The sequence below is a fragment of the Oxyura jamaicensis genome, chromosome 1 (genome assembly GCF_011077185.1).
Source record: "Oxyura jamaicensis isolate SHBP4307 breed ruddy duck chromosome 1, BPBGC_Ojam_1.0, whole genome shotgun sequence".
Taxonomy (NCBI): Eukaryota; Metazoa; Chordata; class Aves; order Anseriformes; family Anatidae; genus Oxyura; species Oxyura jamaicensis.
This window is the reverse complement of record NC_048893.1, coordinates 178,337,252-178,355,665: the sequence shown is the minus strand read 5'-3', so window position 1 is coordinate 178,355,665 and position 18,414 is coordinate 178,337,252. Positions and strand designations below refer to the sequence as shown.

At 39.3% G+C, this 18,414-nt stretch overlaps 1 protein-coding gene across 1 annotated transcript in view; it reads left to right on the top strand.

Annotated features, from left to right (window-relative positions):
* Nucleotides 1-18,414, top strand: part of LOC118165691 (complement C4-like) — a 42,902-nt gene that overhangs the window by 17,220 nt on the left and 7,268 nt on the right. The window contains exons 16-34 of the mRNA XM_035323907.1: nt 281-484; nt 1,012-1,123; nt 1,349-1,419; nt 2,052-2,191; nt 2,967-3,179; nt 4,497-4,548; nt 5,071-5,151; nt 6,211-6,414; nt 7,576-7,651; nt 8,021-8,177; nt 9,806-9,904; nt 10,213-10,381; nt 11,368-11,534; nt 11,970-12,128; nt 12,737-12,796; nt 13,277-13,370; nt 14,041-14,209; nt 15,896-15,983; nt 16,596-16,670. Coding sequence (XP_035179798.1) covers nt 281-484; nt 1,012-1,123; nt 1,349-1,419; nt 2,052-2,191; nt 2,967-3,179; nt 4,497-4,548; nt 5,071-5,151; nt 6,211-6,414; nt 7,576-7,651; nt 8,021-8,177; nt 9,806-9,904; nt 10,213-10,381; nt 11,368-11,534; nt 11,970-12,128; nt 12,737-12,796; nt 13,277-13,370; nt 14,041-14,209; nt 15,896-15,983; nt 16,596-16,670 — 2,390 coding nt within the window. The remainder of the gene's footprint in view (nt 1-280; nt 485-1,011; nt 1,124-1,348; nt 1,420-2,051; nt 2,192-2,966; nt 3,180-4,496; nt 4,549-5,070; nt 5,152-6,210; nt 6,415-7,575; nt 7,652-8,020; nt 8,178-9,805; nt 9,905-10,212; nt 10,382-11,367; nt 11,535-11,969; nt 12,129-12,736; nt 12,797-13,276; nt 13,371-14,040; nt 14,210-15,895; nt 15,984-16,595; nt 16,671-18,414) is intronic.

Below are 18,414 nucleotides of genomic sequence, written 5' to 3'. Positions count from 1 at the left end.
TTCTAATTCCAACATATCAAGGGGACATTTTTAATTCACAGTCTCAATTTGAAGTGAAAATATACACTAGAATACTTAAGATGGTGTAGGACCTGTGCTTTGCTCCTGTGTTTGTGGACTTATTTTAGAATGGAAAGTAGGTTCCTGTCCTCATGTAGACTGTTGCAATATTAATAAACTTAATATTAACTGCTAGTAATGACAAGAATTAATACAATGAACACCTTTACACTTCCTGCTGCTTCCACAGCACTAATTCTGGGCTTTATTTACGTTACAGTCAGCAAATATCAAGACCCTGGTCTACGAAAATGCTGTGAAGATGGAATGAAATTAATTCCCATGAGGCTTTCCTGTCTGCAAAGACTATCAAAGGTGGTTGGCTCCCCTGGATGCAGAGAGGCTTTCAAGACCTGTTGTGAAAATGCCGCAGCCCTCAGGAAAGAGGCAGCAAAGAAGAAAGTCAGAGTGGGCTTGGCACGATGTAAAGAATGCAATTGTCTAAGAAAATGACCTTTCACAGGGGGGCAAGGGAGGGCTAAGGGTTGTCTACCCTGCTACTGTCACCAAAAAAAAAAAAAAAAAAACCTTCACATTAAGAATGACCATATTCAGAGTGATCTCTGCTACCACGTTTCACTTTCTCTGTCACAAATATGTGATGGTGGGAACATCTTTGCCACTTATTAGTTAAGGGGAATAGGGGAATATTTTCTTGTTTGGCAGCATGCAATTATTGAACTTAGTAAGAATTACTATCTTTTTTATTCTTTTTTTTTTTTTTTCAATGAAAATCTTTGGTCATTGGTATGTCATTGGTATTTTGTTTTGGTTTGGTTTGTTTGTTTTGTTTTTTGTTTCTTTTTTCTTAATATACAGGATTAAACCCCTATGAAGTCTTTTCATTCTGAGTACTTTTCACACTACCTTCTCTCTGTCAGATGCCGTGCTAGATAGTGTTAAGTCATCAGCCAAAACCCTCAGAAGAGAATCCCCACCTTTGTTTTTCAGACTTTGATGACCAAGAAGAAGTATTTGATGAAATGTCTCTCAACTTACGCAGTTATTTTCCTGAGAGCTGGTGGTGGAATTTTAAAGAACTGAAAAATCCTGGAAATCATAGGTACTGTATTACTTGACTAGATTAATACACGTAAGTTTGTACAGTAAAACGTATATAAATATCAATTGTATATGTTACCTGATACAGAGGAATTCAGAATATTTGCAAGTGTGTTGTCTCTACAACTGAGGGATTATTTTCCCCTTAGAATACTCAAAGTTTAGCAAATAGCAATGTTTACATATATGCACCCTTCTTAATACTATTTTATTTTGTGTTTCTTAGTGTAAACAACATTGCTCCTGACTCTATAACTACCTGGGAAGTCCAGGCAATAAGCATATCTCCCCAGAAAGGTACACTATTGTTGTTCCATTGGGTTACTCTGTGCGGATGAATAGAGAATGTGTATTTTTCAAAACAGATGTCAAGTTGACAGAGTAAGACAATCTATACTGAAAAACTGCCAAGGGTTTTTACCACGATGTTTACTCCTCTCTTTTATGTCATATTAAAGCTGGAATTTAAAGGATAGATGTATATTTACAAAAACAGGATGAAGTGGGCTACAGAGGAGGATGTACTGAACGCTCAGAACAGTCTTTTTTTCTTTCAAATCTCTAAACCTTCTAGTCTATTTTCCACACAGCTGTTATCTTACACAAGAAAGGTAGTGGTGATAACACTGCTTTGTATTTTAATATTTGAGGGAGTGAGTTCCGACCATCTGCAAACAAGGGTTCAGTAATGGTCATGGAGTTTGCTTACAAAGGGTGAAGAAAGGTCATTACGTTTTAAATGGCTTTTGTGGGAAAGCTGGGCCACATTTCATTCACAAAACTACTGACATCACTGCCGATTTTTACCTGACAAAAACCTTCCAGACACTTTTATTTGACTGATGGTAAATGTGCAGTTCTCAAGTATGTTTTTTTGTTTTGTTTTGTTTTGTTTTTGTTTTTGTTTTTGTTTTTTTTTCCTATCCTAGGATTTTGCATAGTAGACCCCCACACCTTTGATGTTTTCAAAGACTTTTTTGTGTCCTTGAGATTACCATACTCAGTTAAACGACATGAACAGCTTGAAATAAAAGCAGTGGTTTACAACTATCTGCCTGATGATCTACAGGTAATATTACCAGTAACTGGTGTGATATAGATAGATAGATAGATAGATAGATAGATAGATAGATAGATTGATAGATTGATCGATCAATTACCAATTGCTATATTACCAATTACTAACAGACTAGAACAATGAGAAACTTAAAACACCTTCCCCCCATCCACTCTCTTCTTCCTCCCCCCAGGCAGTGCAGGGCAACGGGGAATGGGGGCTGCGGTCAGTCCCTGACTCTTTGTCTCCGCTACTCCTTCACGGTCACTCTCTGCCCCTGCTCCCCGTGGGGTCCCTCCCACGGGATTCTGGCACCCCCAGACCCCTGCTCCTGCGTGGGCTCCTCTCCACGGGCTGCAGCTCCAGCCCGGGGCCTGCTCCAGTGGGGGCTCTCCATGGGCCGCAGCCTCCTTCAGGCTATATTAATTCTGCTCTCATGGAGGCAGAACCAACATCCCTCACTGGCTTGGCTCTGGCCAGTGGCAGGTCCCTTTGGAGCTGGCTGGAGCGGGCTTTTATCTGACGCGGGGCACCCTCTGGACTGTTCTTACAGAGGCCTCCCCTGCAGCCCTTCTGCTGCCAAAACTGCCATGTAAGCCCAATGCAAGCACAGGAAATTCAGGGGAGCTGAATAGAAATCACTTTCTCTCTTGCAAAATGTCTGTATTGCTGTTTCCTTTTTAAGCAAAAGCAAAAGCTTTGTGTTATATCTGTTTCTCATTTCCCACTCTTATCTCAGCATGGTGGATGCACGAGCCCTGACTGTGGCATTGCCTTGTCCCCACAGGTCACAGTGACCATGGATGCCGTGAAGGGTCTATGCACTGCAGAGGCCACAGAGAAGTCAGTGCAGCTGAAACTGCTGGTTAAGGGGAACTCCGCAACACCAGCCTATTTCTCAGTTGTTCCTTTAATTGTGGGAGAAATTCCAATTACTATTTCTGCTTTTGACAAAACTTCAGGGCACGGTGATAGCATTAGGAAGAACCTCAATGTTGTGGTAAGTAGAGCTAGTTGAGGGTGGGCACTTCATGAATATGTATTTCTCATCAAATGCAATATTCTCTTTGTGTGGAGCCCTTGTGAAGGGAGTGATATCCAAGAAACATAAGGTTAGAAGCAATCTCATGAATCTCTTTGTTTCTCAGCAAAGACTGAGCTATAGCAGGGGAAAGAAAAAAAATGGGGAAAGAAAATCTGTGGTGAGCTTGTAAGTAGCATACATGGAAAGACAAAAAGGCATCTCTACTAGAGGCATCGTAACAACATCCTTCAGACAGTGTTCATTTCTTAACCTTTACCTTCCACCTGCTTCATCAATATTTGCAAAAAGTTTTTTTCTCTTATAAAGCCAAGATTGAAGATATTGATCTAGTAATATTTTGAGAAGTAAGTAGCCTCTGATAAACATAAAGTTTAACCCTATTATTATATATCTAGTTAATGGATCTTCAAGCTTAACAATAGCAGAGGTAAAACACATACAGGCAAACAAAGGCATTGTATTGATTATTCGATATATTGGTTCTTTTTTTAACACTTTGAAAATTGAACTTTAGCCTTTTCTTCTAAGCCTTTTAGAAAAAAAATACTCTTCAAAAGTCAGCACTGATCTGCACAGACTCATTACAGAATCCAAGTAGGACACTGAGAGCCATTTTCAATCCATACAAAAAGTGCAGAATATGAATATCTGCACCATTAGTGCCAAGGTGCAACCATGTGGGCAAAGATAATGCATGGGGTGCTGGGGACCTGCACCCCATGTTACAGACCATAACTGTTCTAGAGATAGACACAGTCTCTGCAGTGATACACCAAAACAATAAAATTGTCTGTAGAAAAACTTTATTAAAATACAGGCATTTTATTAAAATACAGGCATTTTAATGATATAAGTGTGGAAATCAGAAGGGAAAAATCTTTGAGCTTTACCAACAAGGTAAACTCAGAACTTAGTGGATTTCACAGAAGAAAGGTTTATGTAAGTAAGTGCACCTGTGAACTTGACTTGCACAGTCACAAAGCTGAGAATAAACTTTAAAGTTTCATTTTTCTGGTTTATCTTTGGTTAAAATAATTTCATCAAGGAAAACGTGTCAGTAATAACAAAAAATCAGTACAATTCATTTCAACTGGGAAACTGAAATTCTGATTTCAAGCTTCATTTTTACCTGGAAAGAAATTTTACTTCAAAATGTCCTATTTCTGCCATCTGCTGGTATAATGAAAAGGTAGAGATCATTGTTGTCTTGCAACTTAATCTCAGGTGTAAGTGGTGGCAAATGTTTTGACTTTTCTTTCTTCGTTTATACAGGCTGAAGGTGTATTACAGAGAGAAGAACAGACCATTTGCATTAATAGTGACTGTAAGTTACACTTAGCAGTTAGATAGAGATCAGGTGTGGGATAGGAATAGGGGTTGTAAAGCCTGATGTGAATATCTGACAGCTGTGGTAAAGCATTTCATAAGGTAAAAACACTCTTCATCCAAAACATAGTAAAAAACTTAGAAAAGAAAAATATTTTAATTCTAAATGTTTGGAATTGATTTGTATTGCATCTGTGCTCATAGGTAGCATTTTTAAAATATTAAGTAGGCCTCTATTTTATTCAGTAATGAATGGATCTTAATATAGATTTAAAAGAATCAAATAAAGAATTGAAATTAAAATCTTCCTTTAAAGCAAAAAATATTGTTGATGATAGAAAAATAAATTTAAGAAAGATAAGCACCTTCTTTCATAATTTTCATTTAATATTTCTGATAACCGTTCTGTTGTAATTTTCATCAGCTGTAAGACATTTAATTAAATGTGTGTTTTAAAATTGTACTGTACTTTATGCTTAAAGAGTTTTGATGTAGATCTCTATTTATTATGTATTTGCAGTAAAGTCCCATACACTGGATCTGAACAGACCATCTAATATGGTACCAGGTTCTGACAGTCATGTATTTGTTAACCTGAAAGGTAAATGTTATTTTTGATCAATAAATTTCTGTGGGTGAGAAGAGACACACACCTTGTGCTGTTCATTTTGGAACACCAAGTCTTCATTCCTTCCTATTTTTTTTACCATGATGAAAATGGTCTGCCTTACATGCCTGAGTCACAAAAGAAAACAGCCTCTAGCTTAATCCAGTAGTTCACCTCTTTCTAATTACTCCTTCTCTCTTGTATTGGATATAATACCTTGATGCAGTCCATCCTGCCTCACTGTGCTGAGGCTATCTTTCTGGGAAGGCCAGAGAAGAAAGGAAGAGTTTACCTTCTTTAGTAACCCCAGACTGCATGTAGCCCTGTAGAAATTTTCTTCATTCTTCAGAAATAAGGATGCCAGACTCTGATGTATAAATTCTGGAAAGATCTGTTTTTCTGAAGAGAAGATATAATCATATATTAACTTAATAAAATAATCTTATACATTGCATACGTATTTTTAAAACATCTAATATTCTTATTAAAGATAAAAATTATTTTTCTCAGGAACTGTACAATAATGCATCCTTGACGCAAAGACTATTCCATTTCAAATCCTTGTTCTAAAGTATGGACATACTTAAACTCATTAAATGAGAAAACTGTAGAGGAAAAAAATGCCCCAGAAGCTTGACATGATTAAGGCATGATTTTTATTGTTTTTTTATTGTTTTTTGTTTGTTTGTTTTCCATCTGTGGGAGGATCAAGTCTGGTTTGACAAGACCTTTCTAGTCTGAACCTGAGGCACCAGTCTTTCCCATGCTCCTTGCTTGCCTGCCTCTAACAGCCTCAGGACTCTTTCTCTTCCATCCTCCTTCATTGTCCCAGCCTCCTTCCTCCAGCTTTCCCAGGGCATGGGAGCTCACCTTTGTTCTTCTCCAACCTTATAGACATAAGTGGCTGCAAACTGTTTAAAAATGAGAAGTATCAGGCAACTGTGTAATCAGGGCGTCCTGGAGTGTCACCCTGTGGTTAGTATCACATTTATTCATGTTATATGAGTCAGCCTGAAATATAGAATGTCTTATGGCTTATGTCTTTTACAACAGGAGATCCTATGGGTGATTCTGTTGAAAACTGTCTTAGTCTCAATGGAATTGAGAAACTTATTAAGGTGCCCACCGGCTGTGCAGAGCAAACGATGGTGAAGATGGCCCCCACGGTCTATGCTATTGAGTACTTGGATGCCAGTGAGCAGTGGAATAACTTTAACCCTGAACAGAAGGTTGAAGCCATCAAGATGATTGAAAACGGTACACAGAAAAACACAGACACCAACTAACACTGGCTTTGTTATCCCCTTGCATTGCACATTAACCATTGCTGCTTGCAAAAGGAGCGAGCCTTGTCTTAACACAGTCAAGCTGAAATGCCACTGACAACCTGCAGACAGACATGAGAAATAAAACCAGTGAGGGGGATTTAGGTGGTTGTCTGTTTGCATCTGACATTGCAGAGTGTTGGTACTCACAGTCCACCCCCTTGGGTATTCACTACATGAGCTAGAATAACTCCAACAGCCTTGAGAAGAGCCAGGGAAGAAGTTTCCTTAGGGAGAGGACAGCTGAAGGGCTGCTTCTTCAAGAGCCCATTGCAAGACGTGGTCCAAAGATGATGTTAAAAGCCAGGAGCACAGCATCTAGCAGTGGAGATGTCTCATCTCACAGGCACTAACACAGAGATCGAATGCTATCAGTATTGTATCAGGTATCGCGTATCTTTCTAACTGTAGTGGTGTGCACATGGCATAAAGCACTTTGTCACTGAAGAAGAAAGGTAAAAATAGAGATTAAAAAAAACATGCTAATAGTTGCTGAATGGAAGTCTTTGCCCATTTATCTAAGATTGTCCGAAGTGACATGATGTCTTGCTATGGATTATTTGTTATAACATACACATATGATATAATCAGCAACATTTAGTCTTTAGATTATGCTTTTATTGACTCATATTGAAGAAGATCATTGGGGTAGAAAATTAGTTGTGTAGAACAGAGGCAACTACTCATGATTTTAAAGCCTTCATCTGACATGGGTAGATATTTTCTATGTTTTTTGATCCCATGCACCATAAAGTCAACAGCTTGACAAATTGTCAATAATGGGGAATAAGCTTCCCAGTATTCACTATGCAGAAAGTTCCTTGGTAGCCATGTATCTATAGATACCTGCAGTTTTCAGGTTGTTCTCATTGCTCTGCTAAATCGAACTAGATAAAATAACTTTTAAGTCTTGCCTTTTTTCTGTGTAAAAAGTCTGCTGATACAGGCATTTAGTCTTTGATATACTGGTGAACATCTCCATGCACACATTCACTAGTCAATGCTGAACACATCCATGTTAATACAACTGCTGTACAAAAATGGCCAAGAAATATGTGTATCTGAGCAATTATAAGGTGTCTTGTTCCTACAGGTTATACTAGACTGCTTGAATTCCAGAAGAACGATGGTTCCTACGGAGCATTTAAATCAACCCCCAGTAGCGTATGGTAAGTGTATTTTTTGTAATCAGTTTTGGTTCTTTTTTTTTTTTTTTTCTCTCCTTTTCCTAAAATTCCACTACTATCATTTGATGCATAATTATTGGGGGTGGTGGTCACAGTTTAGTGGTGTTGCCTATGTACTTTTGCCAATGGATAGTGAGTCTTTTAAGTCTCTGTGAGTGTTTAGTCCTTGATGAAAGAGGATTATACTGAGCCCCAGATTATTTTGCCTTTGCCAGAGTGTTCAGACTATCATTGCAAGCACATTGTATTGAATATGAGTCTACGTACAGACTGAGAATGTTTCTTTTCCCATTAATATACTCATGTATAAACATATGTCAGCACAAGTTTGGAACATTTTCTTTTGCACAGGTTAACTGCTTTCATTGTTAAAGTACTCACAAGGTGCAAAGAATACATTAGTGTCGAAGACAATCATATACGCAACTCGATTACCTACTTGCTTATTCAACAGCAGGAAGATGGTTCATTCCACGACCATCACCCAGTATTGGACAGGACTATGCAGGTAGGTCATTAGTATTAAGAAGATTCTCTTGCATCTTTAGGGCTGCTAGGGATCAAAAGGAATATTCTGAAATGTTGAGTAACAAGACATATTTTTAAAATAATAATAATAATAAAAACACTGTAATGTAGGAAGTACAAAATCTGTAAAGTACAATGAATCTGTTAATAGATCCATCAGAGAAATATGGCTAGTATGTCACCGCCTTTATCTTTTAATCCCATCTTGGGTGATTTTGCAGCTGACCTGTACCTCTAGAGGATGTAGAAAACTAGCTCTGAAATCTTTTTGCTTGATAAAAATCATGCTTTTGATTGACAAAAGCTATAGATTCAAACAATCATAACTTATATTTGAAGGGACCTCCAGAGGTCATCTAGTCCAGACCCCACTCAGGACAGGTCTAATTAGATCAGGTTGCCCAGGGCCATGTCCAGCTCAGGCTTGAGCACCTCCAAAGATGGAGATCCCACAGCCTCTCTGGGTAACCTGTTTCATTATTTAATGACTCTCATGAAAAGCAAAAATCCTAATATTTAATCAGAATTTCCAAGAGTATATGCTAGCCTACACATCTCCTATAAGTACCTAGAAAAACTAAATTGTTACTCTCTCTGCATCTAGGGTATAAATATATTATGAGCCTTCCAGAAACCATTTAAAATGAAGATACCTTTGCATTGACCTTACAAAGAAAAATAAAAAATAAAAAATAAAAAATAAAATTAAAAAAAGCACTAATTTTATTAATTATTTAAAAACATTAGTGTGGCTTTTACTCTCAAAGCCAGTTCCACAGCTCATGTAATGACGTTAAAAAGAACCAGCTCAGGAACTGGCCAAAAAGATTTTTAACCCTTGTTTATGCTAAGGTACTTATCTTTGATTTCACATTTGCTTCAGGAACTGCTCATAATACTTTCGTACAGAGACTTAAGTCTCTCCAAGAAAACAATCTGTCCTCCAGAGGGCAAACTTTTGGAGCAAACTGGGGCTGAGTGAAACAGAAGGGTAATAACGATCCTATTGTCAAAGAAGAGCATGAGCAAAAGAATCAGAAAGTACAGGAATGAAAATGCACATCTTCAGGAGAAAAAAAAAAAAAAAAAAAAAAGAGGGGAGGGGCACTGTGTTTACCGAGTTTAGCTTATCAAGAAGAAGAATGGGAAATGATCTGGTAATAGTGACTAAATACTTTTATAAGTATAAAGTATTATTTAAATTTTTAAATTTATTTAAATAATACTTTTATGTAAAAGTTCTGGTTTGGGGTTTTAAAGGGATTTTGAATATATAGGGAGCAGCAGAGAAACAAAAACAGCTGATGCCAGGACTAGTCCAAACAAAAACTGTAAATCTTTAACAAGGAGTTAAGTAAGTAAGTTAATTAATTTTTTTTATCATCATATGAAGGATGTGGTGGGTTCCCGATCTCTTAATATTGCCATACTAGAAAATATGCTATGAGGCAGACAGAAGTTATTGAGCAAAATTTAAGGGTGAAACAGCATGTTTTGTAGTTAGATGTTTTGACAAGATCCTCGTCTTCATAAAAAGTTATTTTATATGTTTAATCATAAGCAAAAACACGTACATTTTACTTTTCCTTTTCACGTTTCATCTTCCAGGGTGGCATTGGGACAGCGGAAGAGAATTTGGCACTGACAGCCTTTGTAACTATAGCATTGCAACATACTCTACAGATTTACAAAGAGTCACCTGATGTGGTAGGAAACCTGTCTTTCTATCTATAACCTTGAAGGCATTTTCACAATAGCATGTCCACCCCACTGTCTTAAAGTACTGTAGATGGCAAGGTAATAGTCTGTTTAATACATCTGTGGATAGGAAAAGGTGCAGTTGCCTAATGTGCAGCAAGGTGTTTTAAGCTACACACTCCATCACTGATGGCTTTAATCACAAAGCAAAAATTATTAAAATTGTGTCAGAAATGACTGCACTAGTACTCACTAGTACCCACTAACAGTTAGTAGGTCTAGATGAGCTTTTCAGATGGATCCTACTGTTTTCACAGATACAAGCTGTTAGAAGAGCTGTGGCTTACATGAAAACTCAACTTCCAAGAAATACTAACTGCTATTCTACTGCCATCACTGCTTACGCTCTGACGCTTGTTCAGCCTGTTGGCAGTGAAGCCCAGTCATTGAAAGAAAAGTTAAGGAGCTGTTCTGTTTTTAATCCAGGTACTAGTAACTATCCTTAAAAATTCAACTAGAAGCATTCCTCATAATTAAAGTGCTTTCAGCACTCTTGTATAATAATAAAGCAAAATCAAGTAAGTGAAGGACATTTGATTTTATAAAAATTTGTATGTATATGTGCAATATACTTAAGCATTTTAATTACATAATCATATATGTAATTTGTGTAACTGATACCACTACAAAGTAACAATTTAACATTGTGTATTTTGCTTGTGATCTTATCTGTTACTGGAGATGGAACAAAACCATAGTAAAGAGAAATTCATATTTTCTGCTTCCCTCACTACTTACAGAGTTTCTACACCACTAAAGCACATCTTCCTCTCTCACCCTGTCCTCTCCCCCAAAAGTAATAATAATAATAATAATAATAATAATAATAATAATAATAATAACTCCAAGCCAGTTGGAAAAGCAGAAACTTTTGGTGGGTTGTGGGAATGAGCAGCTACATATGGGAAAAGTCTAGAATTTGTGAGGAAGAGTGAAGATGCCTTTCCCATCTTCAGAGCTCTCCTTGAGTTCTGAGTGCTTTGTTGCAGCTCCACACGGACATCACCTCTTCCCCTTCGTTTTATGGCTGGGATCAATGCTGAGTCAGTTGGTTGCATGGCTGCACTGCTCAGCTATTAGATTCTAAATTTTTGGTAAATAAATTATGGTTTATTAGACATAGCTTAAGTGTAGGGACTTACAGAGATAATTAACGTTTGTCACTGGGTTACCACTGAACACAGTGCTACCACTCCATCACATGGACATCACGGTGCAATGGGGTCATCAGACTGTGATGATTACAAAAGCCAAAACTGAAAATGGCATGTTTTTCCTTTCCATTATTTCTGCTTCCCTATTAATTCATTGGTCTCATGACAGCAACTATATCCGCTGGTTCCTCAGTGCTATGACATGCAATATCATGTAGACTTTTACCAAGGGGATTCAAGACTGAGTTATTCTTGCAGAAAAGCAGCAGCGCTACTGGGGAAACGGCAACAATGCAGTCTCGGTGGAAACCAGTGCCTATGCATTGCTTCAAGCATTGCTCCTGAGAGACCTGGAGTATGCAACGCCTATTGCTACGTGGCTGACGGAAAGGAGGAACTATGGTGGAGGATACTGCTCTACACAGGTGCTTCACCATCACCCCACATGGCGTTTTGGGGTGTGGGAAGAAAATAGTAGATCCGTGATGACTTTATTATTTAGGTTTGAAAGCATCATAACAATTAATCCTAAACTTCTGCAAACTTTGGTTTATGAAGCACCAACGATTTTTGCCCCTTAATAGACAGCATTATGAGTCGGCAAAGATTCTTTGTCTTTATGAAGATTTGTAATAGTCAAGGATCAGACCTGCAGTGTTTTGGGGATTTTAATGGCAAAAGAAGAAGCTGGGTAATGAAAAAAATAGTTTGTGCAGTTGGGGACAGACAGATAGAGGAGAACTTCAAATCAGCACAAAGGTTAGAACTGAAGAATAGCTTCAGGTAACTAATCAACCTTATGTACTGTTGAAATAGCCTGGTATAATTTTTAATTTTAATTTTATTTCTGTCTCACCTAGGACACAGTGGTGGCCCTGGAAGCAATGTCAGCATACAGCATACAGACACAGGGTACTGGTTCCACCAATCTGACTGTAAACCTGGGAACACCTGGAAGGCAAAAAGACTACACTATTATTTTGACTGATAGTGATGATGGAATTCAGAAGGAGCTAGAGGTACACAACCATTCATTGTTCCAAGATTTTCTTCCTCAAATAGGAGAAACATTGGGCTACTTGGCATAGCTTTTCTCCTGTTAAGCAATCATGATAGATGGGTCATGGTGGTTTTCAACAATTTAATCTGTAAAACAACCAAATAATATTTTCAGAGAGAGGTAAAAAAATCAACAGCTGATTAACAGAAAAATTTAGAGGCCCTGCCCTGTCCTTTCAAGAATTTTGGTGATGTGAGCATTCCCCACCAATGGTGAGGAGCCAGGATCCCATTCAAAGTCTTGCTAAGGAGAGAAGAAGGGAGCGGGGGAATATTCTGCTATTCGCTGTGTTGGGACCTATGGAAATGTCAAATCCTGGCTACCAAAGGGAGAGTGAAGTCAGGAAAAAATTGTCTCCTGGGCCCCAGAAGAGCAGAATAAGATGCTACAGCCCAGCACATTAAAAATCCCATTAGACTGGGGGTCTCACAACCCCTTCCATAGCAGTATATTTCTCATGTCTCAATTGTGAGGGTAAAAGCCATAGAAGATTGTTAAGATCACAGGAAAGGAATACATCAGATGCTGAGCACACACTAAATCTCTACTTTTTGCTTTTTCTTGCAGTTTGATCTTGGGAGAAGACTTGAAGTGTCTGTACAAGGCAGAGGAAATGGGACAATGAGTGTAAGCCATAAATCAGAAATTAAAAGTCCAGCTGGACTTCTTTCATTCCTGTTTTGAAAACCAAATGAAAAATTACTTCCCATGGCTTCATCCTTTCTGCTCCTACCACCAAACTTCTAAACTTCATGGCCTACCATCCGCACTGATAAACATTCGCTGTTGCCTATTTTTAACACCATTAAATCCATGAAAAGTTAATTAGAAAATACCACAGATAGAGGTGGCTGGAGTTTCAAATAACACTTTTTTTGGTGCAGATGGAGAGTTGTGTCAAAGGTCCCTGGACATTTGGGGTTTGAATATGGATCTGTCCAGCTTATATCCATGGCAGTTGTCTGTGACTAGTCTGTGCCTCTGAGAGAATGGTGTTTCCCTCCACACTCCCATGTCCCATCAACATTTGCTGAAGTCCTGGATGAGTAAATCCCTTGTCATTTAAAGGATATTTTTATGGGTTTGATGGTTGTACTTTTGTCTTAGATATTGAAAATGTACTGGTCTTCTGAGCTGAAAAACAACACATGCAATGACCTGATTTTGACGGTGGAAATGGAAGGGAGAGTTAAGTATGCTGGTAAGTGAAAAGGGGATGTGGTTGAGTATCAAAGGTGACGTGTTTGGTCAACTGCTAAAAATAATCAATGGTTTTACAGATTCAGAGAGTGGAAATAAATTTAAACAGTTTAATGGCTCTCTAAGTGACTGTGGGTGCAGAGGGTACCTAAACAGATATATCAGTACTTCTGTTACTGGGAGGAGAGTGGGGATAAACTCCCATCCCGGCTGCCATGCAGGGAAAGTTCAGCTTAGTTCCCTGGCTAATGGAGAGACCTACCAAGTGGCCTTAAAATATTCTTTGGGACAGATCTGTTTTAGGTATTTTCATATGAGCAAGGCTATATTTTCCTTCCCCTGAAGTGTCGAATCATCCCCTCTGCCTATGTCTGCATTTTTTTTTGTTTTCTGTTTGAATAGGTAACTTTTTGAGGCAGGAATTGTAGTTTATATATTAATACATGGCCCAAACTCCATTCTTAGCTAGATCTTCTTGTTCTTACTACAATTATCCCTCAAATTTTAACTTTGAACCAATTAGAAATACTGAGACGGTGTACCACAAACTTTTATAAAGCTCATGGAGATGGCATGACTGCCCACTTGTATTTATCATTATACAAAAAGGAATCAAATTAGCAGTTCCTCAGTCAAATATATGCATGGCTGATTTTGTTTATCACCTCCAGATTCTGTATACTCTGAGGAAAACTATGATTATGAAGACTCTCCTGCTGCAGACGATGGTACATCTGAACCCCTATCTAAAATAGACTGGTTTGATATCCGCAGCAGAACAAAAAGGGATGTGGTCTCTCCCAGTAAAGCAGAATCTCTGCAATACAAAGTCTGTGTCAGGTAGGTCTGGAGATCAGTCTTTCATTAGGAGATATATTCATTTTTTTGCAGTTTTTCTTGGTTGCCCTCTTCATATCCATGAGCTCACCTGGCAGACTCCTGCAGGTACACATACATTGTGAATCTGCATCCTCAGTTCCAGTTTCCATACAATGTAGGTTTAGATAGTTTATGTAGACCTAAAACACCTACTGCAGGTTATGCCCCATCATCATCTCACTGATGATGATCTCACTCTTTGGGGAGACTCTGAAGTTCCTGGCTACCTAATCATTTGAAAGAAGCCATTTATTATGAGAACAGAGCCAGGCTCTTTTCAGTGGTGCCCAGTGACAGGTCCAGAGGCAATGGGCACAAACTGGAATGCAAGAGTTTCCATCTAAACTTCAAGAAGCATTTCCCTACTGTGTAGGTGATAAAGCACTGGAATAGGTTTTCCAGAGAGGTTGTGGAGTCTCCTTTCTTGGAGGTCTTCAAAAGTCTTATGGATATAGTCCTGGGCAACTTGCTATAGATGTCCCTGCTTGAGCAAGGGGTTCAGACCAGATGACTTCTAGCGGTCCCTTCCAACCTCAACCATTCTGTGATTCTGTGATTAATAAAGTAGATAAAATTGGAAAACAGTAATAAAACATTTACAGAGTTTCACTGGGTTTTGGGGAGATGTTATTATTTCCGTCAATGGTTGCACTCTTGCCTTGTAAAAAAAGAAAATATATCTACTACTATGTGGGGGAGGAGAGAAGGCAGAAGTGGTATCCTGTAGTTGCGGAAATCAAGAGAAGGCAAGGTTGGAAGCCTTCCTAGCTGTTGGAAAGAAATTCTCCAGTGCAGAGTAACACTGGAACATCCTCCCTCTCACAATTTGGCAGGGGTTGCAGAAGCCCGAAGTGGTATCTGCCCTGAGTTCCCCTTCTAGAGAGTGGTAGAAGAATGTTTTGCTCACTAGGAGAATTTAGCTTTTCCTTTAACTTTTGGCAGAGCCTCAGAAGCAGGTTTTTTTTAATCCCTCTTCCCAGACAGTGACAAGAACCTCCCCAGACAGGTCAGGACTGAAATTACTCCAATTCCCAAGCTTCTCTCTTCTTGGTTAACCATGCATTTGGTAAATTGTCTGCTTGTTGAAACATTATTTTCATTATGAAACATCTATCAACTATCAAATCCACGGTTCAGCAGGATGTTACTGAGTGCTAGGGCAAGGCTTAAAAGAAGATTTTGACCTTGAACAGTAAGGGCAGTATAAATTTAACTTATAATAATAAATTTAACTTTAACAAGCCACTTTCCTAGCTCCTCTCTTTAGATAATGAAGAACAGACACTTTACAAGTGCCATTTACCTTCCCTGTCTTCAACCATATGATGAACATATGGTGGGATGAACAGTACTTTGAAGGGGATTGTTCCTGTCTATCAGCTACATATATATATTAAAAAAAAATAAAAAATAAAAAAAATAAAAAAAAAGCCTAGATGACAAGCTCAGGTGAGACACCTGTGTTTTGTATGAGCATTTGACTAGTTTAGGTCAGTAGTTTTGCCTCATGAGTCTTAATGAGGCAAAAATAAAAATCCACTTAAGTGGATTTTTGTCTCACTCTTAGCAAACCTGAAGACCTAAACTTTCCAAACAAAGCTGGCATTTCTGTGCAGATGTTCACTGCTGCTGGTCTCCCTTATAAAGGTCCACGGGTTCCAATCCACCAAAGATGTCCCTGGTCGATCTCTCTCTGCTGAGTGGCTTGGAGCCTGACACAAAGGAACTTGAACAGGTGAGAAACACACTTTTTTGTGCAGTCCTTTATAGCCTTTTCTATACAAATTTTGTTTTCATAAATCTTTCCAAAGTCCACAGAATACTGAGAGTTAAACAGATTTGGGATATTCTTGTTTTGAAAAAAATATTCACTGAATATATGCAAGAAATAAAAAGCTGGTGATGATCAGAGTTCAGCCTTTATTTCTGTGGAGTAGAAATTAGGGCATAGCTTTGGAGGGCATTTAAATATTTTCCTGTCTTTACACATATTGCTATCCCCACTGGCAATGATCTCATACAGCACACTAGGATGGTGTGTCCTGTGCTTACAGGAGGGATGGTAAAAATGTCTTTCAGAAGCAGGGAAATGGAGCACATCTCCCTGTGAAGGCAGCTAGAGGTGTTCTTTGTTTGTTTGTTTGTTTGTTTTCTAGGACCTGCTGGTTTGATGGAGGTTTGCCCAGGTTTCTGCTTTCAGGCACTGTTTCTTTTAGGGTAGAAGAAAGAAGGCAGAATAAAACAAACACTTGAACAAAGCAAAACAGAATACAGAGGATGATAGCAATGGTGCTACTGTTCTGTTGGGGTTTTGTTCTGATGTTGTTTCTTTGTCGTTTTCCTGCAGTTGGTAACATCTTCTGACCAATACATTCAGCACTTTGAGTACAAGGAAGGAAAGGTTTTGCTCTACTTTGGTGAGGTAAGCAAGCCCAATGGTTTTCTGATTCACTATTTTTTTTTTTTTAAAGCTTACCATCGTTGTTTTTCATGCAGCATTACCTTCCCGTGACTTTTGCCATACATTATTTTTCAACAGTTCAGTTCAAAGAGAGTAGGAAAGGGAAAGATGCACCTTCATCCTCTCCTTTTCCATGTTACAGAAGATACTATCTGTGTTTCAGGTTAGGGCTTCAGTCCCCAAAATGAGAACTCCTCTCTAGCCAGAAGAGTTGCCTTTCATCCAAAATGAACAAAGCGTTATGTGGTGGTCCAGCAAATTTGACTGGCATGTGAAGTTCAGTATTTCTGGATCAAGGCCATTCAGTAACAAACAGATGTAATCATCAAACTCCCTAGTTTCTGTGTATACTGCCCTATGTTTTGGATTATGACTCCATCCTACACTCAGTAATCTTTGTGGGTCCCTTCCAATTCAGGTTATTGTATGACTCTATGATTCTATAGCCAGTGGAGTTACTTCACATCCACAGCCAAAGCAGGGAGGTCCCTGTAGAAAGCACACTCAGAACAATTATTTATTTAAATATAAGACAACAAACAAATGAGTAATTTTATATGTTGTTGCCGCTATGATTGCTGTGTATTTATCATAGATCAAAGGTTATCCATGACCTTAGTATTTTACTAAGGAAAGGGTACATACTGGCAGAAAACAGACACCAGTACAGGGTAGGCTGTGGACGTTTGTTATGCCCACACCTGTGCAAGGTGGCTTTAGGTAAAAGCTGAACAATAAACTTCAAAGTATTGATGATGTGAATCAGGATCAGACCCTTTCAGAGAAGGAAGGCTTTTGCTGTGCATATCTCACATAACTCTCTTTACTAAGCTTAGCTCATCCGCAGTTCCAGAATATACATACAGATTGCAGAACAAGAGGCTGGAGAGCAGCCCCATGGAAAGGGCTCTGGGGGTTGTGGTCACAGCAAGCTGCACACGAGCCAGCAGCGTGCCCTGGCAGCCAGGAGGGCCAACCGTACCCTGGGGTGCATCAGGCCCAGCACTGCCAGCCGGGCGAGGGAAGGGATTGTCCCGCTCTGCTCTGCGCTGGGCGGCCTCACCTCCAGCACTGTGTGCAGCTCTGGGTGCCACAGGGTAAGGAGGGCATAAAGCTATTAGAGAGTGGCCAAAGGAGGGCTGCAAAGATGGTGAAATGTCTCAAGGGCAAGGCATATGAAGAGGGGCTGAGGCCCCTTGGTTTGCTCAGCCCAGAGCAGAGCAGGCTGAGGGGAGGCCTCATGGCGGCCTGCAGCTCCCTCAGGAGGGGAGCGGAGGGGCAGGCGCTGAGCTCTGCTCTCTGGGGACAGCGACAGGACCCGAGGGAACGGCATGGAGCTGGGACAGGGGAGGGTCAGGCTGGGGGTTTGGGAAAAGTTCTGCACCCAGAGGGTGGTCGGGCACTGGGACAGGCTCCTCTGGACAACGGTTATGGAAATGAGCCTGACAGGTTCAATCAGTGTTTGGACAATGCTCTCACAAGTATGTTTACTTTTTAGGTAGTCCTGTGTTGGATTCAGTGGTCCTGGTGGGTTCCTTCCAACTCAGGATATTCCATGATTTTATGATTCACATCTCCCAGTAAAATCATGGAAGAAAATGGCTTCAAATTGAAGGCAGAGCTATCAGGATTAGCTCACCAGTGGCCTCAGAAACAAGCATTCAGTGGCTGTTATAGGCATAAATGAATAAGGAACTGACAGTGG